The 25,367-nt window shown below is 50.1% G+C and overlaps 1 protein-coding gene and 1 non-coding gene across 2 annotated transcripts in view; one reads left to right on the forward strand and one right to left on the reverse strand.

The window, feature by feature from the left end:
• Window positions 1-10,262: 10,262 nt before the first annotated feature.
• Window positions 10,263-10,390, reverse strand: LOC142423695 (small nucleolar RNA SNORA40). The gene has a single exon (XR_012779298.1). It is a non-coding gene; the product is annotated as a small nucleolar RNA SNORA40 (small nucleolar RNA).
• An 11,911-nt stretch (window positions 10,391-22,301) lies between these two features.
• Window positions 22,302-25,367, forward strand: part of PTGIS (prostaglandin I2 synthase) — a 43,532-nt gene continuing 40,466 nt past the window's right edge. Inside the window, exon 1 of the mRNA XM_075528581.1 lies at window positions 22,302-22,420. Coding sequence (XP_075384696.1) covers window positions 22,347-22,420 — 74 coding nt within the window. The 5' untranslated portion in view covers window positions 22,302-22,346. The remainder of the gene's footprint in view (window positions 22,421-25,367) is intronic.

Raw genomic sequence — 25,367 nt, forward strand, 5'->3', positions numbered from 1 at the left:
CCGCCCTGCTGCCGCCACAAAGAATGACCCACAGCAAATGCCGACCATGCAGCAGCGGAGGGATCTGGATACAACGGGGACACTCACCTCCCGAGGGTACTGCGAGAATAGAAGTCACTCAGGACAGCAGCTAACCATTGGGTCTGACACAAGGTCAATGCTCACCCGGGCTGCTAGGGTAACCGTGGGATCCTCCATCTCTGGACTTCCAGCTCTGGAGCTCTCCCTCAGCACAGCGTCTCGGCTACACAAAGAGGGTCCCCCAGAGTTGTGCAAAGAGGCTGTCCCCCATCACTGCTGCCGCCCACCAGCCCCAGCTCCAGGGTCTTACTTTCAGAAGCTGAAGTCACCTTCTCCACTGGGGTTCTCAGACCCGGGAGCGGGCACGTTAGTGAGCATCTCAGCGCCCAGTGACTGCCAACGCATGCGCTTCAGAGCCACGGGCTGCGGGGGTGGGGCGCAGTTCAAATGCAGGGACTGCATCTGTCTAGGACCCTAGGAATCTGTATTTCTTTTGGGGACACGTACAACTTTTATCACAATCCATCCATCCATTGTATCAAGCACATTTGTTGCCATCATCATTCTCAAATCATTTGCTTTCTGCTTGAATCCTTGGTATCAGTTCCACATTTTCCCCCTCCCTCCCCGCTCCTCTTTCCTTCATGAGTCCTTGATAATTTATAAATTATTATTATTTTGTCATATCTTACACTGTCCAACGTCTCCCTTCACCCACCTTTCTGTTGTCCATCCCCCCAGGGAGGAGGTTATATGTAGATCCTTGTAATCAGTTCCCCCTTTCCACCCACCCTCCCTCCACAGGAATCTGCATTTCAGCAAACTCCCCCAGCTCTGATGCCGCACTTGGAAAAAAGACTCTCCGCTCCCACGGGTCGCTCCCCTTTCTAAAACCATCAGTGGCTCCCGAGTCTGAGTGCCCCCTTGCCCTCATTCATCCCAGGGTTCAGGAGTAGCCTCGTCGACATCTCTGGACACTGGTTGTGGACTGACTCTGTTGTGGTTTCTAACTATGGGGACTGTGTATTATAGAGTAGGCCTGCCCCAGGGACCACCTTCATGGAAGCAGATGGGTGGGTCTCATTGTCCTGCCCTGTCACTGGGTGGTTTTGAACTGCCAACCTTTTTGTTTCCAACTGAGTGCAAATCACACCGTCTGGGGGCCTCTCCCATCTGGGCATTAGCATTTGCCGGACCTCGGGCCTCGAACACCCTGCAGGCCCTCCTCCTCCCATCTCCTCTGGTTGGTTCCTGGGGGTGCTGGACTGGGAGTCAGGCTCCTCAGGGTTTTTAGCCTCGTTGAGCATAGCTTTCATCCTCTTGGGCCTCAGTTTCTCTGCTTCCTGATCCTGGGAACAGACAGACTCCAGTCTCTACATCCGCCAGCTGGACAGCCCCACTCAGCCATTGGGTCAGCAGTCTGTTTTCCTGGCAGGTGCTTGGCGCTAAGTCACACTGCTGAGCAATTCCAGGGAAGTTACGCTCCAGCGAGCGCCTTGGCTGCAATTTCTTTGGCCAAATCAGCGTCTCCCCACCTTATCACCAACCCACTCATAATATTTAGACATCTGATTTCTAGCAGAATTAACTGGTGAGTCAGAGAGAGAGCGGCTATGGCCGGTCAGTGAACCCACCTCCCAGCCTCCCCTCCCCCTCCAGAGGAACGTACCTTCCAGGAAGAGAACCGCATCTCTCCTGCCAGCACTTCCTCATGTGGGTGCATGGTCACCGAGGCCCAGAGACAAGAACCAACTTGCCGACAGCACCACGGCCGGCTGGGGGAATGTATACGTCCCAATGTCACCCAGCATCTGCTGAATACAAGTCCCCGTGGCAGGAGTTGGGAGACAGGACTCAGCAGCATAGGAAAAACATCGCTTGGTGGCATTTTGAGGAGCCTGGGTGGCACAGTGGTCGCACGTTGGGTTGCGACCCGCAAGCTTAGCAGTTTGAAACCACCAGCAGCTCTTCCAGAGAAAGAGGGGGCTTCCCACTCTTGCTGAGAGTGAGTCTCAGTATCCCACGGGGGCAATTCTATCCTGCCTTACAGGGTGGATACCAGTTGGCATCGACTCAATGGTAAGTGAGTTTGTTTGTTTGGGGGTTGCTGGCAGTTGAGTCATGGCCAAAGACATCTATTTTAAAGAATGACCTTCTTGTATTTAGATCTTCTTTTTTTTTAATCATGGTGAAAAGATATACAACAAAACACGCACCAATCCAACCAATTTTGTCTGTAGAATTCCATGACCCATTCAGATCATTGCCACCTCTCAGGTTAATTTTGTACATGATGAGAGACAGGGAATCTAGCTTCATCCGTTTATTCCAATGCCCTATATTTTATAGGCGATCTTTTTCTCCCCTTTCTCTCTCCTTTCACAGCGGATCTCTCATGTTTGTTGTTGTTGAGCACACACACAAGTCCATCCACACAGGCCAGCCCTCCCGCGTGCACAGCGCACGGGTATCAATGACACGCTTTGAGAGGTGCATCCATTCTTGAGGTTTCCTCTGAGCAGTTCCCTCCTCCGTTAACATAAACTCCCCGCCTCCCTACGTTTCCTAGCTAATCTCTCCCGTGGCTGTTGTCCACGTGATCCCAGATGGATAGATCTTCAAAGGACACACAATGCTGAAAGAAGGCAGACATTCGTTCGTAGGTAAGCTACACTGTTGTTCCGTGTTAAGAAGACTCAGGACATTGAGGGGATGGCAGCCAATGTCACTCACCAACATGTGGATACACTGTTGAATGGAAAGCTCTTTTGTTCTGGAAGCTTTCGTCTGTACCACAATTAAAAGCAAACAAACACGCTTCAGGGAATAGTTTTGGTCGAATACTCAGTGCAAGAGTTTGGAGGGCTCACCAGCAACCTGCTTGGTAAAGCAGTGGGGCATCAAAAGAGAGGAAGTCCTTTGATAAGCTGGATTAGCACAGTGGCTGCATCAATGGGCTCAGACATAGGAACAACAGACCGGACCGGGTAGTGTTTCATTCTGTGGCACAGAGGGTGGCTATGAGTTAGCACCGAGTCCACATCTACTAACAATACCATCCAACCTCCATAGAGCCAGAAAGTCTGGATTCCAGGAGAATGTAAAAATCCCATTTTACATATTCCACCTTTTGATCAAGATTCTTCTATAGAATATTTTTTATTCTTTTAAAATAAAAACATTTTATTGGGTGAATTTTTTGGTCAAAGTGGGATGCAGTAGATGGCAAAGCCTCTTGATCATGTTGAAGGACGACACTGGTAAAGCTACGATTAGGTCCTGGGTACCACACTACGTACTTTACATAGATTAGCCTATGTTTATTCCTCACCATAACCCCTTGGGAACACTGTGGTTTTCCAGACAATGCAACCAAGGCACAGTGAGGATAAAAAACTCACCCAAGGTCACTGTTTGTCGGGAATGATGGGTGGCCTTCAGACACATCAGGTCCAACTCTTTGGGAGAAAGGCCTGGCAATGGGCTGCCACACCAATCAAACAAGAAAACCCTCTGGGGTGTGGGAACTCACACGGAAGGAAACATGACAAGGACTCTGCCCCCTAACTCATAACAAAGGCATCTGGAAAGCTGGTATTCCATGGTAGGAAAGCCTCCACTTTGGTTAAGTTAGAGATAATGTCCAAGTACATTGTCCTGCTTTAAATATCATTCCCAGATTCTTTCCTAATAACTATGCTGCCTTAAAATGAACACATGGTTGATTGTATCTCCTTTCAGAAGCAGACATCCTGCTGCTACCTCTTCCTGCTGTTTCACCCAGCCCCCCTCATACCTTCCCCCATTGCAGGCATTAGGTTTCCTCACCTGTGAGCTCAGGGACCTTACTGTAGATTCCACCTACATGTCTTATGGCTACCTACAAATATCCCAAGATAGTAAAGCTCCTCTCTCTTCTCCCACCACCAAGAGGGGCTGAGGTGAGCGTGCTACTATGAAATGTGTCTGACTCTTTTATTTTATCCTCTCTCCTATCTTTCCTATCCTCCATGGCTTCACTATAATCTTTACATATTATAACCATATAATTGCACCTACTGATGCTTTGGTTGTTAGAGGCTGGTTTCCTCTAACACTGGGGCAGTTCTATTGTGTCACACGAGGCCCTCATGAATTGGAGTGGACACTACACAAGCAATACCAGCACCCATCCCTGGAGATTGTAACTGTCCCCTTCCATGGCAATGTCCTTAGAGACATGGTAAATAAAGAATGCTGAGATGAGGAGTCCATGCTAGAAGACCCAAGTGGGCCTGATAGGCCATCACATCCTTACCTGAGAAAATCAGAGGGACCAAACAGGCACACAGATGAGAAGAAGGCTATGAGACTCCGAGTGATGTGGTCACAAGCAAGGGAATGCCAGGAGCTGCCTGAAACTGGGAAAAACAAGAGACGGATTTTCCCAGAGCCTCGGAGGGAAGCATGGCCCTGCCAACACCTTGGTTTGGGCCCAGGGTCTCTGACGCTTAGATCTGGTCTGAGAAGACACATTTCTGTTGCTTGAAGCTTCCAAATGGGTGGCCGTGATGGGGCCACAGGAAATGATGACAGCTACTGACTGGCCAACCTAGACACTGTGACATTCTCAGCCTCACAAACATGCCCTGTTATGCTCCTTTGGCCTTTGGGTGTCCTAGTCCTGCAAGAACGTAGACCAGATGACTAAGGCATGGGATGGACCAGCCACCCTGCTCCCAGAGGCTGAGGCTGCATCTTGTGATGAGCTGAGCTGCTTACCAGCTAGAGGCCAGTGACCACGAAATGGTTACACGAGAGTCAGTAGATTGCTATAGTCAGTTTGCTCACTTCCATCAGTCCATGCTGAGTCATGGCGAGCCCCCTGTGTGTTTCCGAGACGCTCTGTTGACGGGAGTAGAAAGCCTGTCTTTCTCCCAAAGAGGAGCTTCCAAACTGCCAACCAGTGGATCGCAGTCCAACTCGTAACCACGACACCACCAGGGTTCCTTGACTTAAAATACATACACACACACACACACACACACACACACATATAGTTAATTAAAATTGAAGGGGAAAAGCCCTCATTGTCTGCATACCCTACTGCCAAGAGTCCATTCAACATTCACGGATGGTGACTGAAAAGTATGCGTCTCAACCTCCTTTTTTTTTTCCTTGAAGAGTCTTTCTGCAAGAGGCTCCCTCATTGTCACCCTCCTAGGGTTCAGGGTCTGGAAAACATCTGTGTCGCCAGACAAACCTGCACACAGCCTCTTTTTCACGTGTCAAGTGGACGACCGGCTGCAACTCAACACATCTCGCCTTTTACCTTAGCTGCGAAGGAAGCCCGACCCAAGGGGACTGGCTCATCTCAGGTGCCTGGTAACATCTGCCGGTGCTCTCTTGAATGGAGGCTGAACAGTTCATATTTGCCTTCAACCCGGAGAACTTGGTAGAAGAGGCCAACCTTCATGCTCAGCCTTTTCTGACTGACACATGGGAACACCATGAGTCAACATGGGCTTGATGTGAGCTCATCTTACTGAGAAAGAGACATTCCTGCTGTTGGGATGAACGGTCTGGCAGCATGTAACTACTACTAAGGGTCATTTTGACCCGACATTAGGAGGGACTGTGTCAGGGTGACGCCCATATGGAGGACAGCAGAGCTGAGAGGTGGAGAGAAATGAGCCTGGTGACATCATTGGTGCCCCCTGAGTGGCACATTGGTGCCCCCACAGTGGCCCACTGTGGCAGTTACTTAATCTCCTGTCAACTTTTGAAGGGGTGGAGTCTACCTGTCCATCAGGTCACAGCTTGAGGACCTCCTTTGGAGGCACAACGGAAATTAGTAGCTCACTACAGGCCAGATACACTCTCTGCTAGACATTCCTGTTGACAAGCCACATGGAGACACACTGATGGAGCCAGATCCCTGGACCTGGAGGAGCCATGTAGAGACCCACACCAGCACTGAGATGCAGAACCACCGCCACTGGATCCACAAGACTTTTTACCGACTGGCCTGTGTTTTTCCTGCATTCAGCATCATTGCATGTGCTGTGTGAGTCTGAAGAGGACTTTATAGACTGGTGTCAGACATATGGGCTAATAGTGGACTTATGGACTTGATCTGGACCAGGCTGGACTGTTTTCTCAATATACAATTGCTCTCTATAAGCTCTTTCTCACACACATCTCTGAATTTGTTTCTCTAGTCAACCCAAACTAACCCATCCACCCTGTCAGATGATTTGCTCAGTAGACAGATTAAGAATGATGAAAGGCTACATCCCCAGGACACATCTTTCCTGATCCTAAACCACGTAGTAGCCCCTTGCTCTATTGTAACGTCCACGTAGACCATGGTCTACGTGACCACAAGCAGCTCGTGTGCCAGAAATTATTGTCAGCTTGAGCCAGTGAATTCTTTCTGGGAGGGACAGAGGCCAATATGGGTCACATTTCCATTACTAGCAGCTGAAAACATCCGGCCATGATATGGAGACAAATAACACTCATGCTGAACACTTCATTGAAGAGGTAAAGTGAGATTTTCTTCTAGGGGATGTCATAGTTTCCTAGCGATGCTGTGGCAGAAATTCCGTAAGTGTGTGGTCTGATGGGACAGAAATTCATTTACTCACTGTCTGGCAGTGAAAACCGAACTCTCAGAGGTAGTGGGTCCTTCTTGTTGGTAGCATCGAGCCTTCCTTGGCCCTTGGTGATCTCACATGGAATCAGTCTTCCCCGGGATATGCTGATGTCTGCATCCAACCTGTTCTCTTCATAACTCAGAAGTGATTAGGTTTTGAGCCCATCTGGCACTGGCAGGCTTTCATTAATATAACAAAGAAAAACCCATTTCTAACCAGGATCCTGGACACACAAGTAGGAGTGTAGGAGTCCCCACATTTTCAGGGGACACAACACTCAATCCATAACAGGGGACAGAGGCCACAGGACATTAGGAGTATTGGAACCGCTGAAATTTGTCCTGCCAGTGGTGGATGGGAATAGAGGAAAGCCAGATTTCAGAAAGGGGCATCCTGGGTGTCTAATGCTGGCTTCACCAATTCAAGTTCCACAGTCTTGACCGAAGGAGTCAGGATTCCTCCTACCCAGGGTCATCATGAGAACACACGGGGCTGACCCATCTCTAAAGCTTCTTGCAGAGCGACTGCTCATGGCATGGCACGCCCTTTGTTGACAGGCTTCATCAAGCTAGTTCCTACTCAGAGCCGCCTTCTACACAATGGAATGAAAAACCGCCCGGCCCAGCACCGTCCTCATAATTACTGCTATGTTTGAACCCACTGTTGCAGACACGACGGCGACTTTATAAGTCACTTAGAATGTCCTGGCCTTGCCTTCTCAGAGGTCAGCTTCCCAGCGATCAAGGTGCACACAGCAGACGCCGTCTGGGAGAGGAATGGGAGAGGGGAGAAAATTGAATCACTGAGCTATGACCAGAAACACCTAAAGGAAGCCGGCCTTATCTAGATGAACTGAGCCCATTGCTGCCGAGTCCGTTCCAAATCATAGTGACTCCACGGGACAGAGAAGAACTGCCCTGTAGCGTCCCCAAGGCTACAAATCTTTGTGTATTGTTGTGTTGCTGGAGGCGATGCTACAAGTGTTTAAAATACCAGCAGGGTCACCCATGGTGGACAGGTTTCAGGGGGGCTATAAGACACACTAGGAAGGGCCTGGCCATCTACTTCTAAATACTATTGGCCAGTGGAAACCGTCAGGGGAACATGGTGAACCGCTCTGATTGGAAGGTACTCAAATCAGGCCCAAGGAAGAGCTGCCCCCTGAAAGCAGAGTCAACCTTCATGACTTGGATGTCAGGCTTTGAGCACTGGAATTTGCTAATGGAAGAGGCTAAAAGTGAGAAAAAAAAAAAGCAGAAATCATCCTTAATGTTGTGTCTGGACTAGAGCTGATATGGCATGACTTGAAATAAGAAGAAACAATTGCAAACTTCCATTAAAAATCAGAAGTAGAATGTAGAAAATATGAGTCTAGGAAAGTTGGAAGTCATCAAAAATGACATGAAATGCAAACAGATGGATAGTTGTGATTGTTAGCTTTTGTGTCCACATGGCTGGGCCATGATTCTCGGTGGTTTGGCAGTTAACACCTAGTAATCACCCATGGGTTGATTGATACAATGTAATTACAGCCAATTAATTGTAAGAAGATTAGGGAGGAGCATAACACCCTTAGTTCACAGCCCTGATGCAAGCAATTGAAAAAGAGCTTCCTTGGGGGTTTGGCCTGCTTCCAATATAAGCAGACACTGTGGAAAAGATTGTTTGCTTTTTGTGGGTCAGGAGCCTACATCTGGCTTAATGACCTCTAGTTCTTTGGACTTGAGTCAATCCATATTGCTTGTTAATCCTGGGGGTTGTCAGCAGCCTGGATTCATCTTCCTCTGCAGCCACCAGCTTGTGGTCTTCCTGCCAATCTTAGATCCATCAGCCCCCAAAGCTACTCAAGTCAGGAAAAGCCTGCAGGTTAACATCTGATCCACTGATTTCTCATCTGAACCTGCTTGGATTTGGACTTGCCTCTGTCTACAATTGTGTAAGCCATGCTCTTGTTAACATCAATGTAAGTGTAAGTATGAAAATAAACATATATAAGTGTCACTGATTTTACTTCTTGAGCGAGCCCAGCCTAAAACAATATCCTAAGCATTAGCCGCGAGTTGAAATCAGCTGGCACTGCACTCGCCACACATCTTTTTTTTTTAAGTGTAAAAGTTCTTTTACAAATGTAAAAAAAGAAAATGATGAGGGCAAAGAATGTACAGATGTGCTTTATACAATTGATGTATGTATATGTATGGATTGTGATAAGAGTTGTATGAGCCCCTAATAAAATGTTTTAAAAAAACGTTCTTTTACGAGTCTTTTCTTTAATGTTAATACATTTTATTTAAGAAAATTTACACGTCTTTCATTCACTGCCCATCAATCAAAGTCACCTTCGTTCCTGCAAATCTTGTGAAGATTTATATTCATTTTAAAAATAATCTGGCACCATTATCAATCTAATGTCTCATTTCCACAGACCATCAGAGAGTAATCGGGGAATTACTTTGACGGACTCCACTTTCCAGTAGCCATTGATCTCAGATCTGTCACAATCTGGCTGTTTTAGTCTCCAGTTAAAAATGGACACACTTCCAACATTCTTTGCCTGGACTCCTTTCCAATGAATCCTTTCAGGGCCATTTTAGGATGTGAGTAGGTAGACTCTTGCTTCCTCGTCTGTTGTTCAGCGTTGACCCGGAGTGGGGGGGGATCTGTAGGCCACTGACGGGGGGGGGGGGGGGGGGAGGGGACCTGTAGGCCACATCAGTACCAGAAAGTCCAGGCCTCTGGTTCTCAAGATAAAACCTAAAGAAGAGACAATCTTAGTGTCCCATGGTAATAGCACAATCAGAAGGTCAAGTCAACACAACTAAGACAGCCTTGAAGATCGATGCGCTGGTGTGATGATCATATGTAATGGTGTGCGTCACACACAGCGGCCTTAAATGCCTGTGTCAAGGCTAACACATTATCTAACTGGTTTGTGTCGGCTCCAAGGCACCTGGAATGGAATGCCTGGAATCTGTGTCCACAAAAATCAGACATTAGAAACCTTACCGTGCTCCAGATTGACCCAAGGGTGGGTTTGCCATGTGTAGCATCAACTCAAGGGCTCCTGGTCGAGTTGTGTATTGGTCTGGAAATCCAATTTCTATTTTAGAGAAACAAATCCACAGAAACTCATATAAGAGAGAGTTTTATGTAAAGGTTACGTGCACATCAAGAAAACATCCCAACCCAGTGCTGCCCAAGCCCACAAGTCCAACATTAACCCATATGTCCGACACCAATCCACAAAGTACTCCTCCGTCTCACAAAACACACACTATGACGCTGACTGCAGGAGGAAAGCTGAATCAGTGAACGTGTAAGCATCTCAGCTCTGGCAGGGGTCTCCACACAGCTGCTCCAGCACCCAGGGCTGCATCGGGGTAGGTCCATATGGCTTCTCCTCAGGGATGTCTTGCAGGAAATCAGCCTTGCCAGCTGACGCAGGGAACTGGCTAAGGCAGCGGTACTGTGGAGCAACCATCACAAAGCAAAAGACCCAAGAACTAGAAAGGCGAGGCTCACCGAGCCATTTATTGCTCTGCCCTTCAATTAACCCCACATGTGTTTATCAGCCAGGTTGGCACAATTAACTACTTCAAATTGTATGTCCTTTCTGATCTGTATCCAAATCAACACCCCACTGTGAGTTCTGGGTTGCAAACGAGGATTTATTTTTGCATCTGTCTTTTGAGTGTTGATCCACAAATTAAACAGACACAAGCCAAAGTGCTAGGCACTGGTCATTTGTAGTTTGGCGATGTAATTAGTCTACTGTGCCAGCAATGACACATCAAAGAGGAGCGGTATCACATTCATGGTCAAAAGGAACGTTTCAAGATTTAGCCTAAATACCTTGCTGTCAGTGCTAGGTCAATCATCGCACACCTACAAGGAAGACCAGGTCCTTTGATTATTAATCAGGTTTATGCACTAGCCATATCAAAGATGAAAAAAATTGAAGTTTTTTTAACCAACTTCTGCAGTTTAAAATGAATCAACTATCTAACCGAGATGCAAATGCAAATTTATTGATGTCAACACATAATGGATTTATTATTTTAAAAAAATGAATTAAATATGTTTTAACATTTTCAGATTATTTATAATATGGTAAATAATAGATACAATCCACATGAACATAAGTTCTAACTTTTAAAAATGTAATTAATTTTGATTGGCATATAATTCACATTCATACAATTCAACAGTCCAGTCACATTAAGAAGGAGTGTGCAATCATCACCGGTTAATTTAAGAACATTTTATTCTTTCCCATAGTCATTGTTGTTAGACTCCATTTCCCCCTAATCTCACCTGCCATGTCCCTAGGTAGCTATTAACCCAGTTCCAGTGACTGACTGTAGATTTACCTATCCTGGGTTTCATAGACAGAAGAAACATACAAATCAAAATCAAGAAGCTCAAGATGCCCTTATAGGCACCATTGATTGATATTCAAAAGCTGGAAGCAAGTAAGAAGGGTCAGTGTGTGGAACACGTGGCTGTCGTGACAGACATGGAGGGTCACAAGACACAGTTCTGCAAGACTAACTACTGATTCACTGGAAACGACTCTTTCCAACAACATAAATGGCAACTATACACGCGGGTCTTGTCAGACAGAACACACGACTGACAATATCTGTGGAAAGGGTGGTGGAAGAGCCGAGTAAAATCAATTAGAACAAGATCGGGGGCCAACTGTGGGACAGACCACCAGTGACTCATGCGCAGTTCAAGTTGAAGCTGGAGAAAAAGAAGGCAAGTTCATGGGACCCAAAGTGCAGCCTAGAGTGGGTCCCACCTGAATGTGGAGACAGCAAAAGACTATGATTAAGACCAGATGAGCTGTGGATGACATCAGGGACATCCTACGTGAACAAAGCAAAAGGCCACTAAGAACACAGGAAAGAAAAAAAAGGCCAAAGTAGACATCAGAAGAGACCCTGAAACTTGAGCAGCTAGAGTGAACGGAAGAAAAGACCAAGTAAAAGGGCTGAACAGAAGGGTTCAAAGGGCAGCCTGAGAAAACAAAGTATTATAATGAACCATGCAAAGACCCGGAGTTAGCAGACTTAAAGGGAAGCCCACCCTTGGCATTTCTCAAGCTGAAAGAACTGAAGGGGCAGTCTTGAAAGTGTCTATGCACAGAGAAAACCAAAATCCTCATAACCGGACCAATCGATAACATCACGAGCAAGGGAGAAGAGAGTGTGGACCAATCGATAACATCACGAGCAAGGGAGAAGAGAGTGTGGACCAATCGATAACATCACAAGCAAGGGAGAAGAGAGTGTGGACCAATCGATAACATCACGAGCAGGGGAGAAGAGAGTGTGGACCATTCGATAACATCACGAGCAGGGGAGAAGACAGTGAAGTTGCCAAGGGTTTCATCTTGCTTGGATCCATGATTGATGCTCAGGGAAGCAGCAGTCAAGAAATTAAATCTGCTGCTCAAGACCTCTTCAGAGCATGGAAAAGTAAGAATGTTCCTCTGCGGACTAGGGTGCACCTGACCCAAGCAATGGTATTTTCAACTGCCTCATAGGCATGTGAACATTGGGCATTGAATAAGGAAGACTGAGGAAGCAATGTGTTTGGATTATGAGTGTTGGTGAAGACATTGACAGCTCCATGGGCTGTCAGCAGAACAAATAAATCTGTCTTGGAAGCCGTCCAGCCAGAGTGCTCCTTAGAAGCAAGAACAGTGAGATTTTTGTCTCACGTATTCTGGACATGCTACCAGGAGAGACCAGTCTCTGGAAAAGGACATTGCACTTGGTCAAGTAGAACTCACAGCCATTCAGTCAATTCCCACTGCCCTTGAGTCCCCCCCATAGGACAGGGTTGAATTGCTCCTGTGCCTTTCCAAGACTGTAACTCTTTCTGGGAGTAGAAAGTCTTGTCTTTATCCAAGGTAAAGTAGAAAGGAAGTGAGGAAGAGGAAGATCCTGAGGATCGACCCAGTGGCTGCTACGAGGGGCTCCAACACAGCGACAGTCGTGAGGCTGGTGCAGGAGCAGGCAGTCTGTCATTCTGTTGTGCCTGGGGTTGCTCTGGGTTGGAACAGACTGGAAGGCACCTACCAAAAACATGGGCGAAATACTGAAGCATCAGGAAAAGATGGTTGGTGCCTTAGTTAGGGCAGAACTATCACACGTGGATGGCTTTCATCAAAGGTTCAAATTAAGGCACCTGAGTTAGTTTAGTGTGCCAACCTGGCCGATAAACACATGTGGGGTTAACTGAAGGGCAGAGGGATAAATGGCTTGGTGAGCCTCGTCTTTTGAATTCTTGGGTCTCTTGCTTTGTGATGGTCGCACCAGGGTGCAGCAGCTTTAGCCAGTTCCCTGCTTCAGCTGACAAGGCTCACTTCCTGGAAGACATCCCCAAGGAGAAGCCACATGGACCTACCCCGATGCAACCCTGGGTGCTGGAGCAGCCGTGTGGAGACCCCTGCCAGCACTGAGATGTTTACACATTCACTGACTCAGCTTTCCTCCTGCAGTTGGCATCATTGCCTCTGTTTTGTGAGATGGAGGAGGACTCTGTGGAATGGTATCGGACATATGAGTTAATGGTGGACTTGTGGGCTTGGGCAGCACTGGGTTGGGATGTTTTCTTGATGCACATGTAACCTTTATATAAAACTCTCTCTTATGCATGAGTTTCTGTGCATTTTTTTCTCTAAAGTACCCAGACTAACACAGCACCCCTCCCCTCTGCCCCCCGTGTGAGAGGCTTTCTCTGTGTAGACTCCAGGAAAGTGCCTTTTCCCTTGATCTTCCCCTGGGTCTAGGAATTTCTCAGTGCAGGGACCACAAGTCCAATGGATGCAGTCAACTGTTCACACTTCTTTTCTTGCTGATTGGAGCTCTCTCTACCCCTTTCCTCCCCTTTTATTGCTTGTAAGATCAAAAATGATGCAAGCTTCACATCAGGGAAACTGCATTGAGACTGGGACTCAAACGGGATTGCATCTCACTGTAATCCTCTTACAGCAAATCAGGGCCGATCTCATGAGTACATCATGGGGATGATTACATCATTACATACCTGCCAAATCACTGAGCAGCCCAGCCCAGCCAAGCTGACACATGTTTGGGAGGGACACAAGTTAATTAGCGACCAGAAGGAATATACAGAGTCACGGTGTCAAGAAGAATTGGCTGACGCGCAGCCATTGAAAGATACGATAGCACTGAAGGTATTTGCAAAACAATAACAACAACAAACAAGACTCCAGGAATAGATGGAATCTCAATTGAGATGTTTCAATACATGGCTACAGTGCTGGCAGCCCTTGTTTATGCCAAGAAGCTTGGAAGGCAGCTACCTAGCCAGCTACTGTAACTGGAAGAGATCCATATTTGTGCCCAGTTCAAAGAAAGGGGATCCCCCAAAATTCAGCTATTATTGAACAATATAATTAACAACATGCACAAAGAAAAAATTTTCTGAATTAAAATGTGGTGGCAGTTGGTATGTCAACAAGTAACTGCCAGAAATGCAAGCCAGTCGTAGAGGGTGTAGAACTAGGATACAGAACGACGGGTACCACCACTGACCACAGCTGGATCTTGGCGGAAAGCAGAGAAAGACAGATATTTGCCTGTGTTTCACTGACTATGCAAAAACCCAAACACCAAGCCCACTGCCATCGAGTTGATGCTGACTCATGGGGACGCTACAGGACAGCATAGAACTGCTCCCGTGGGTTTCCGAGACGGCCACTCTTTAGAAGAGTAGAACGCCTCATCTATCTCCCGAGAAGCAGTTGGTAGTTTTGAACTGTTGACCTTGCGGTTAACAGCCCAGTGTGTAACCACGACGTCACCAGGGCTGCCCCTTGAGTGACTAGGCAAAGGTGTTAGTATTTTCAGTCACTCCTATACCTGGGAAAGCAGGACAATGGAGAAAGAAGCCTGAAGCATCATTGCTACCTTTGCCTTAGGGTGCTGGTGCAGAATATTGAACATGATATGGGCTTCCAACGGTCTGGGGAGGCGTGTAGCTGGCATGCTCCGTAGAAGAGAGGACAGGCGAGTAGGCAGGGCCAGTCCCTGGAGAAGGACATCATGCTTGGTAACGCAGCCAAAAGAGGAAGACAAGATGGCTTGACCCTGTGGTTGCCAACAAGGGGCTCAAACATAGCAACAATTGTGAGGCTGGCACAGGACCAGCCGGTACACACCGTCTATCACACACGGGAACCTCTGAGTTGATACTACGTCTACATGACCTAAGGACACCATCTTTACGGGAGCAGAATGCCATTTCTTTTTCCTGCAGAGCAGCTGTTGGGTTTGAACCACTGACCTTTGGGTTAGCAGTCAAGCTTCAATCATCACCAAGGGACCATCGTTAGCCAAGCAGTTTAATCGGCCAGGTTTTGGAGTTTTCCTTCTTCACACTCAAGGGCTCAAGACCAAGGTCAAACCAGGGGCAGAGACCAGCAGAGCCTGGTGTGGTGTTTATCAAATGTCAGGCACTGGTCCGTGTGTGTGCTTCCAGTGGGTGGGTGAGAAACTGAGACCTAGAGAGGTTAAACAACTTGCCCAAGGCCACACAGCCAGTAAGTGGCCGGAGCAAGGACTTGAACCCAGGACCTCTGGCCCTGGAATATTTCTCGCTCCTAATCACGGCAATAAATGACCTCAGAGGAAAACACAAAAGGCTCATTTTTCTTTGTATATCCAAATTCAGAGTGAGGAAACTTGTGTAGTCACACACACAAGGCCTGCCTTGATTTTGGCGTGCCAAGAGGAGCGGTCCAGGACTTAACATCTGGCTGTCCTCTGCTACCTCCAGGCTTAGGCGTGTTTTATTGGGTCCACACCAGGTTTCGCATGTCAGAAAAATAGTCTCTTCCCGCTCCCCTTTGGCATCACGTTGAAAAAGTCGGACTGGGGCCGCCTTTGAAGGGAGCCTGTTTACTGCCGGGGGAGGGAGGCGGGGAGGCCTCAGCCCCTGAATGAGCCTCAGTCTGCCGTGGTTTCCTGTCCCCGCAGAGGCCCTGCTGGATTGTGGGGAGCTCAGGAGGCAGCCACGCATTCTGCACAATGCCCTCCCTATTCTCACCCAGTCCCCAGCTCCAGGAGCAGAGCGGAGCGGAGCAGCTGCCCAGCAGAGGGTCCTCTGCATGGAGCCCAGACTGCTCCATCCACCTCTCTCTGGACTTTGCTTTCCTTATCTGTAAAATGGGCACATGGGCCTCCCCACCCAGCCTCCTACCCCTTTCATGATTGTCCTTTGGGGAACTGCCCTCCCCTATCCATCAAGATAAGGGATGGGCACAACACCCAAAGTGGGCCATATCAGATGATTAGAAGCTGGAGAGGAAGTAGAATTAACTGAGGTGGGGGAAGGGGAGATAGTTCCCTGATGACCAGGCCCTTTGGTTCCCACCTGCCCTTATAACACGCCCCCATTGCCCCCCCTCCCACACACACCATGTTGCTGGATCCTGCCTTCCACTTCCTTGGTGCTGCCTCATTCCTGGTTGGTTTGGGGTGCCCTATTACCCCACCTTCCAGGGTGACGACTCTGTTTCTCATGTCGTTCGCTGCTTTGAAAGGATGCCATTAGAAGGTCCTGGATAGAGCAGGAGGCAAATGTGGAACAAAATCTAAAATCTTAAAAGAGACCCAGCTTGCTGGTCAGCTAGAGACTGGTGAGACGTCCCCCACCACTCCTCCACTTCTCTGCCCCACCTATGGCCCTTCAGGTCTGGAGCTGAACTCACCCCTAAAGTAATAAACCCTGTAAGGCCCAAAGAGCAGTGTTTTCCCAAAGACAAAGTTCAGAGGGTTGGGAAAGAAGGAGAGATGGAGAAGAGGCAGGCGAGGAGGGGAGGAAGCAGGGTGGTCCACGGTGGGGATTGGAATGATATTGGCTCCTGAATATAAAGCTGATAATCTATGTCATATTGCAGGCAGCAGAATGTAAGGTGGGTCCCGCAGAAACAGGAAGGATTTTCCGGGCACTGGCACAGGGTGGTGCTATGTAGGTAGATTCTGGAATCAGGATCTGATGCCCGAACCCCATCCTTACATGGTGTGTGACCTTGGACTGCTTGCTTTGCCTCTCTGAGCCTCGGGTTCCCCACCTGGAAAATGGAGAGACGACTGGCATCAGAACTGGCTACCTAATCTGTGGGGAAGAGTACAAGACCTCTTGGTAAAATAAAATATTCCGATTTTCAAAACGTTGAGAGCTGAGCACTGAGTCATGCCCGGGCCCTCTGAGCTTTGCAGAAGGCAGTGCACACAAGCTTTTCCTCTCTCATCATGACCTGTTGGTGGCCTTTGGGATGCAGACATGAACCAGGCCTGGTTCCTGGACCGAAGAAAGCGAGGATGTATGCGGCAGGCGGCGCGGGGGAGCAGAGACGGCTGCCATTTCCCGGGCCAGAGCCTCCATTTCCTGAAGGGCTTGGGTCTTGACACTGTCCACATGACCCTCTAGCAACCACATCAGAGAGCAGAGGTTGGAACAGAATCAGAGTGGCCCAGATGTCTCCGCTCTACTGGACAGTGGACATCTGGAGACCTTGACTCCTACGGGGGGATTCTGGATGTTTCTACAGGGTGACAGTGCCTGGGTCATCTGGAGGGAAGCAGGGACTTTTCTACAAGTCCAATGATGGGACAGTGAATTACTTCATCTGTCCTGTCTGGACAGATGTCTCTGTAACTCCCATCACTTGACTGGGTGGGACTAAGTAAATGAGGTACCCTTGGCCCATCAACAGGATTGACTAGCTTGCGAGGATGGGACCATACAAAGGAGGTACATGGAACCCTAAAGAAGGGATTGGCCCATTTTGCCATCCCACTAACTAGGCTTGCACTGGGCCATTGCAGATGTAGAAAGGAGGACCTTCTGACCACCAAGATAGAGGAGCCAGGACTGGGCTGTATCCTTTAGACCCAGGATCCCTGCACTGAGAACCTTCTAGAGTCTAAACTGCGGAAATAGAGAACGATATCACTAGAGACGGCGTAGGCAGAGGCAGAGAAATGGCAGTAGCTAAGGCAGCAGAACCAGGAGGCCGGCAAGAGATGGCAAGGGCAAGGTGGGGTCCTGCTCTGGCGAGTGCGAGAGCTGAGTGCCTGCAGACAAGAGGCTTGTGGGCAGAGCCGAGGCACCCACTGACAGACTGAAGGAACTTTGTAATGCTTGTAGGAGCAGAGCAGAAGGCAGGTCTATTCAAGGGGCTCAGAGGCTGCAAGACCTGGCTGAGCGTGCAGCCTGACTGAAGAACTGTAACCTGAGTTGTACCAGATCCTGAATTGTACCTGCTACTCCATAAACTCCGCCACTGTGAGCATGGTCTGTGGGTTCGCCGTGACCATTGCCATGAACACTGAATCCGGCAGAGAAGTAGAGTGTCGTTGGAGGCACAGCCGGTGTCAGAATTGGTTTAAAAAAAGTTTGGCAAGGAGAAGTTTGTCTGACCTTGCCTCATGGGATTCAGCCTTGGGTGTGTGGTGGTGGGACAGATCCTTCTTTGCCCTTTGTTAAATCAGAGGAGGTTGGACGTGGCAAGGAGCCCTAGTAAGCATTGGAGTGCTAAACACAAAGTCAGTGGTTCTCACCCATGAGCTGCTACTAGGGACAAAGATGAGACAAACCTGCTCCCATAAAGATAGACAGTCTCGTAACTCCTAGATAGAGCCGCTTTGAGTCGGACTTGATGCTAGTGGGATTGGGCTTGGGTCACATGTGGACATCATTTCCCAAATGCAGGCTCGGATGCTGGGGTTAGAACCTGCCTGGGTGGCTCCCATCCTATGGCCACTAACAGCTACATGCCCATTTCACAAAGGAAGTAGCTGAGGCTCAGTGAGGTAGGGTGACCTGCTTAAAGCCAGGTAGCAGGTGTCCACATTGGAACCCAGGCTGAGCTCTCAGCCCTGGTACACATATTCCAGCCCTCTCGCCCTGGCCTGGGACACCTACTATGGCATGGTTTGCCCTCCTTGTCACACTGCCCTCTGAAGAGTCTACGCTCCTCGTGGGTCCCGGGAGTCTGGAGCCTCTGTCGCTCTTCAGGGTCGGTCGTGTCCTGCAGGATGCTCTTGCTGGAGTTGTACAGCCTTTTAGCCTGAGGAAATGTAGAAAGCTTAAGTCGGTGTCAGAAATCCAAGTGATGATGAAGTGATATCTTGAGTAATCGCCGCAGCAACTGGAAAGTCATCTTAACTGGAAAGCCGTCTTAGTCGGAATGTTTTTGGCTGCAAGGAAGACAGCGTCTGACAGACAGTCCCGGATAACATGATGGAGGAGCTCGTACAAGAAGTTTAGAGGCAGGCACTTGAAGGGAGGGTGGGTCCTGGCCGCTCTGCAATCCCCCTGTCCTTTGTCGCATCAGAATCTCCACCCTCACACCATGGTCCCCAACCCAGAGAAGAAGACAAATAGAGGGGGGTGGGGGTGCCCCAGGAGCTGGCCACATGACTATGCCGGGGCCAATCACTGGGCGAGGGGTTTTCCTGGTTCATTTTCTAGGAAGAGGACCAGGGCCTGCTTTCCCTAAACTTTCCCTCGGGACCAGCCTCATTGCTGAACAAAACTGGGTTCTGTGAGCAAGGGGAAGTGAGGGCCCCAACATTATCTTCTCCCTTTGGTGCATGAATCTTGTTCCCTGGGGTAGGGTGGGGGAGATTTTGCCCCTGGATTGAGGTGAGGAAAGCAGGCACTGTTTAGAAGGGCCTCAACGTGAATGAAGAGTAAAGTACCGTTTATTGAGCACCTACTAGGTGCCATGTCCCCTCCTCCTCCCTCACAGCAGCCCCGCGAGGAAAGGTTCTTCCCACTTTTCAGATGCCAAAACTGAGACCGATGCTCTGATCACAGAGTTTGAGGCAGAATTGGAGTCAGTGCTGACAACACACGACTTCACTGACCCTCACTAGGTGTCCGGCACAGGCGCGTGGGTCACCTGAGTTTGGTGTCACCTCAGTCCCTGTCTCATAAAGCTCTTTCCCCTGTTCTACGCATGAGAGCGGAATCATGTCTCAGGGAATCATGTCCCAACTGCCCCAAGTCACATGGCCACCCACAAGCTCCCCAGATTCAGACACAACCCTCTAAACCCCATTGACAGGTTTTGGTGGGTTATTGGCTCTGCCAGCAGAGAAGCTGGATCAATCAGCCCAGGGACCAGGAATGTTCTTTCCCTGCTGGCTCTTCCAAATGTGCTCTGGGTCCCACAGCCAACAGTAGACAAAGTGCTGTCAACAAAAACAGACTGAAACCATGGGAGGCAATGGAGAGTTGGGGGAGGGGGGTGAGGTAGTCAGGGAGGGCTTCTCTGAGGAGGGACCGAGTGAAGGAGTGAGCGTGCAAACCCCAGAAGGGAAAGTGTTCCCCACAGGGGGAATAGCAGGTGCTAAGGCCCTGAGGTGCAGCTGGGGCACTTTTACTTGGGGAGGAGGGGGAGGCTGGAGCCACTGGAGCAGAGTGGGTGATAGAGGAAGAGGAGGGCGGGGAGGTAGAGAAGGGGGAGATCAGGCTGACCCTCGCAGGCCCTTGTGAGGGATTGGCTTTTGCCCTGAGGGAGGTGGGGGCCATGGAGGGGTGGGAGCAGAGGTCACTGACAGGATCTAACCTAGCTTGTAGCAGGGTCCTTCCACCGACTGGGGAGGATGGACAGTAGGGGTGAGGACTGAAGCTGGGCCAGGAAGGAGTCTAAGAGCTACTTGAAAGGGGCCCCACACCTGCTCGAAAGCACCCCAGCAGTGGGTGTAGACACAGCACTAGACCCACACCTGTGGGCCCAGCCAGGGACCACCATCACTCTACCAAACGCACCTGCGCCAAGCATGCAGCAGTGTGCTGTTCCCTCACACTGACAAGTCCTCATGAATGCCTCACTGTGGGGTCCTGGGCTAAGGACCACTCTGACCTGCCTCTTTCCAGGTGAGGAACTGGCACAGTGTGTGTGTGTGTGTGGGGGGGGGGGTGCTCTCTCTGCTGGTACCCACATCACATCCAGAGCCTGACCTTTCTGCGAGGCCAGGCTGTGCACTGCATTTGCAAACTGTGGGCAGGGCCGTGGGCTGGTCACCCCCATCTCCCTGGGCCTCAGCACCGCCTTCCCATGTGTACAGGGAGGGGGCTTAGGATCCCATCACCCCCATCTCTGATGCTTCGGGACCATTGTGTCAAAAATGAAAACAATAAAGCTAGATCGCCGCAGTGCCTGCCACGATGGCTTGAGGCATAGGACCAGGCGTGAGGATGGCAAAGGACCACGCAGTGTATCCTTCTGCTGTGCCCCATGGGGTCACTGTCTCCACTCCATGGCCCCTGAAGTGACTGACGACAACTTGACCAATAGCAAACAAAGCGACATGCTCTCAGATTTCACTGCATTCTACTACGAATTCTGAAGGGGGGGGAGTGTGCTTTCCAGACTCCCACTTTGTAGCTTAAGTGACCTACCTTGAGTCACACCGCTGGGGAGTCGAAGACACCCTCTTAAAAGCAGGGACCCTTACTCAAAAATGCACTTCCAGCCATCACTGAGCATCAGAATATCTACAATAACGAAAACTCCTTCAGCCCAGATTCTGCGAGGAAGGGACTATTGCACCCCCTTTTACAGACAGGGACACGGAGGCACAGAGGTTAAGTGGGAGCTCAGGTTTATCTAGTCAGTGGGTGGCAGAGCTAGGATGTGAACCCAGGCAGTTAGTTACAAGCCGGAGTGGCTCTTGTAACCCGGGCATTGTCCTCATCAAAGATACTGTACTGGATGATAAACTCAAGCCCCAGCCACCTATCCCAGCCAGCCCAACTCAACAGAACCCCACCTGCTCTGCACATGAAAGACGAGGCTTTCTAAAGATCTGCAGCCTCACCCACAGGGGCAGTTCTACTCTGTCCCAGACAGGGTCCCTGTGGGTTGGACTCTCCTGTCCTACAGGTTTGGAATATCGTGAAAGTGAGTTTGGTTTCTTTCTGGCTTGAGGTCAGCCAGCTCGGGTGGTGGGGTCTGTTTTGGTGGCAAAGTCCCCCAGATCTCCCTTACACCCTCCTCCCCCACATTCCTGCCCTTACTACAGGATCTTCCACCCCATGAACCCGGACACCACCCCTCCCCTAACTCTGTTCACTCCTTCCTCCACAACCCGCTTTCCCCTCCCACACCTACCTGCCCCTCTAACCTACCTCTTCCACCTATCCGTTCTCCCGCTCAGGATTGGGGATCTGTCTGCGGGAGTTGGGGCAGAGGGCCCCCAGCGACCCCAGCGGAGCTCCAACGCCCCCCACCCCATCCTCAGTTACGGGGCTGGCCCGCAGGGAGGGAGGCGTGGAGATGGCGCGAAAGAGTGCGCCGGGTTGTGGAGAAGGGTGTAGGGATCGGATCAGGGTGTGTGTCGGGAATGGAGCCCTGCTGCGAGCAAGGGGGCCTTTGGGGAGAGGCTGGAGTGGCGGGCCGAGGGTCTTGCGTGGGCGGAGGAGAGAGGCGAGGGGTGAGCTGTCTCGGAGTGAGGGTGGCGGTGGAGAAAGCGGCAGAAGAGGAGGGGGCGGGGAGGAGGGAAAAGAAGTAGGGGGAGGGCAGGGGGAGGAGAAAAAGAGGAGGGAGAGCTGGGGGCGGGCGCACCAGGGACCCGGGCGCAGAGAGCGGCTAGCGGACATCCCATCCTCTCTGAGCCCGCGCCGCCGCTGGCCATGCCTTGGGCCGTGCTCCTCGGCCTCCTGGCCGCGCTGCTGCTGCTGCTGCTGCTGACCCGCCGGCGCACGCGGTGAGTCCCGGGCCCTGGCCCCCGCGGACAAAAGGGAACAGCCGCATGCCCTGGGGGGTCGTCCGCCCCAGGCCCCCAGGCATTTGTCCACCCCTAAGCGCGAGACCCCTGGAGATGGCCGTCTCAGGGTCCAGCAGAAGGGGCGTCCGGGCCGACACCCCTTTCACCCAAGAGGGGGACAAGGACTCTGGGAGGTAGGGGTACAGTGGGGGGTCCCCGGGGCATCTGAGCTCCGGTGGGCGATCCCCGCACCCCTCCCCACCCCAGCAGCCGCTACTCCAATCAAGTTCTTCTTTGTGGTCCTGTGGGGGCAGCGGCCGCTCATCCCATTACGCAGATGGGAGCGGTGAGGCTGGGGAGCCCTGGACGGCGAGGGTGGGTGGGCTCAGGCTTTCCTTTTGCTTGGGAGAGACTGAGACCCAGAGTGAGACAGCCTCCCTCCTCCTGAATTCCCTGTGGGGGTCCAGGGAGGTGGGTCACAAGTCCGGAAGGGGTCCTTTGCCACTGAGAATTTGGCTTTCAGAAGTACAGCTGGTACTCCGAAGATCAGGGAGGCGGCGGAAGGCAGTATTTTTCCTTTTTAAAGTATGTATTTTTTAATTGTGCCAAGACCAGCTGGATATGTTTGACTTAAAGCAAATGGTTAAGCCCGTACAGATCAAGAATGACACTCCTCCAACCTCTCTCTCTCTCTCTCTCTCTCTCTCTCTCTCTCTCTCTCTCTCTCTCTCTCTCTCTCTCTCTCTCTCTCTCCCTCCCTCCCTCCCTCCCTCCCTCCCTCTCTCTCTCTCTCTCTCTCCTCTTGAGAGAGTTTTAGAGTTACAGAAAAGTTACAAGAACAGTTGATGGGGTCCCGTACACACCTCACCCAGTTTCACCCATCAGCACATCTCTCACAGCTGGTCCGTTAGTGGGAATTACACTCCAAACCGTATTTGATTCCACCGCTTTCTCCATGAAAGTCCTCTTTCCCTTCCAGGACCTGCTCCAGGCTGCCAATACTGCCTTTAGTTATCAAGTCCCCTCGGACTGGAGACTCTAGCTCTTCACACAAGTATTGAAAAGCCTCATCTTTCTCCCACAGAGCAGCTGGTGGTTTCAAACCACTGATCTTTCGGGGTAGCAGCCCAACGTGTAACATACGTGTGTGTGGAGGGATGGGTGGGTGCGGTAAGTAAAAATGCATTGCTACCAGTCACAGAAAACTTTGTGAAACAAAATATCAAAATGTGACGCTATTGCTTCTCTACATGCCCTCCATCTAGGTCTGCGGGCTTCTGAAGGCAGCGTTTCCGCCTCTATAACCCTTTCCCAAAGAAGGCCACACTCTGACTTAGACCATGGCCAAAAGGCAGTTTGCCATCCTCGAAGGATTCACGGCACGCTCCTTTTAAATATTCTTTGAGTTTGGACACAGCAAGAAGTCTGAAGGGGGCAAGATCAGGGCTGGATCAGGGCAAGATCAGGGATGTCCCAGTGAAGTTCTTGGTAGGACCGCCCTGGTACCCTTTCGAATGAGCAGGGCACGGTGGTGATGGGGGAAAAGAAAGTCCTTTTTCTCATCAATGCCATTTTCTGTTTTAAAAGTTCTTTGTAAAAAGTCCTGAACGTTATTTTACGTCCTTCAAGAAAATCTATCAAAGTTGCTCCTTGGAAACTCCAGAACCAGTCCCCATAACTTCCTGAACAGACCTCTGCCTTGGATTTAACTGGCCCAGCAGATCCCCCTGAAAGTCTGTTTAAGTGGACTTTCCCCGTCCCCTCTAAGACGCCCTAATGCGTCTATGTCAAGTCTATTGCCAAGATAACTTGTCTGTAGCCCTTCAGACATTTTGTTTGGAACAAACCTGTGCACTTCTGAACTGGGATCCGACTAGCAAGCCTTTTATGCTTACACACACTTACCCTCGTGTGTGTGTGTGTGTGTGTGTGTGTGTGTGCGTGTACCAGAATGTCTGAAAATTCCAAGACCTAGGGCACTTAAAATTTTTATTTTTAGAATGTGAGTTGAATTTTCAAGCAGTATAAACTCACTGTATTTGGGTTTATTCTGAAGCCCTCTTTCTGGTGAAACTCAAAATGCTGTGTTTAATCACAGGGCTGACCAGAGGCAGGATGGATGCTCTTCCCTACGTTGCCAGGTTGGGGTGCGCTGTTGAGAGACGGGGCACGCCGAGTGTGCACTTTGCTTCACTCCAGGTTTTTCTCTGACTGAGATCCAGGCTGCTACCTGGGCACCGGCCTCATTCCTTTCAGCTTCTGTGGATTGTTATTGTTGGTGTTAGCCCCTGTCCAGAGCATCCCCACGCCCCATGGAACGAAATGCTGCCCAGCCCTGTGCCATCGGTTGTGGAGCAGACTTCTGTGATCCACAGTTTCCATCGGCCTCGTTTTGCTATAGGTCGCCAGGCCTTTCTTCCTAGTCTTAGTCTGAAAGCTCTTTTGACAATTGTTCAGCATCATGGCAATGCTCAAGCCTCCACTGATCGACAGGCCACACCTGGCTGTTCACGTTGTGCGTTGGCACGGAAGGCAAACCGCTGAGTGACTGTGCTCCCCGGGTGCTGTATAGTACTCCATGACAGGAATGCGGCATAGTTTTCCTGTTTTGCTCATTTCCCTACCATTGAAGTTTTAGGTTGTTTCCAGTGTTTTTGCTACATCAGACCTTGCTACATGGCATTCTGGTGAGGAGGGCCTTCTAGTCTGGGTTTTTCAGAAGTGGTGAGAGTGTAGCTGGAAGCAGTGGAAAAGTGGTGGGGTTGTCATGGGAATTCATGGCCTGGGGGGACTGCACACATGGAATGACATCTTTCTCCCTCTGCTCCCCAACCTTTAAAATGGGCTTGATGAGAGGGAGGGCTGAGAACGAACGCAGAGCTAATCGATCTGTGGAGGAGAGTCTGACTTTTATACCTTTAGCTGGCTTGGGAGGATCGACAAATGC

The sequence above is a fragment of the Tenrec ecaudatus genome, chromosome 12, assembly GCF_050624435.1.
Source record: "Tenrec ecaudatus isolate mTenEca1 chromosome 12, mTenEca1.hap1, whole genome shotgun sequence".
Taxonomy (NCBI): Eukaryota; Metazoa; Chordata; class Mammalia; order Afrosoricida; family Tenrecidae; genus Tenrec; species Tenrec ecaudatus.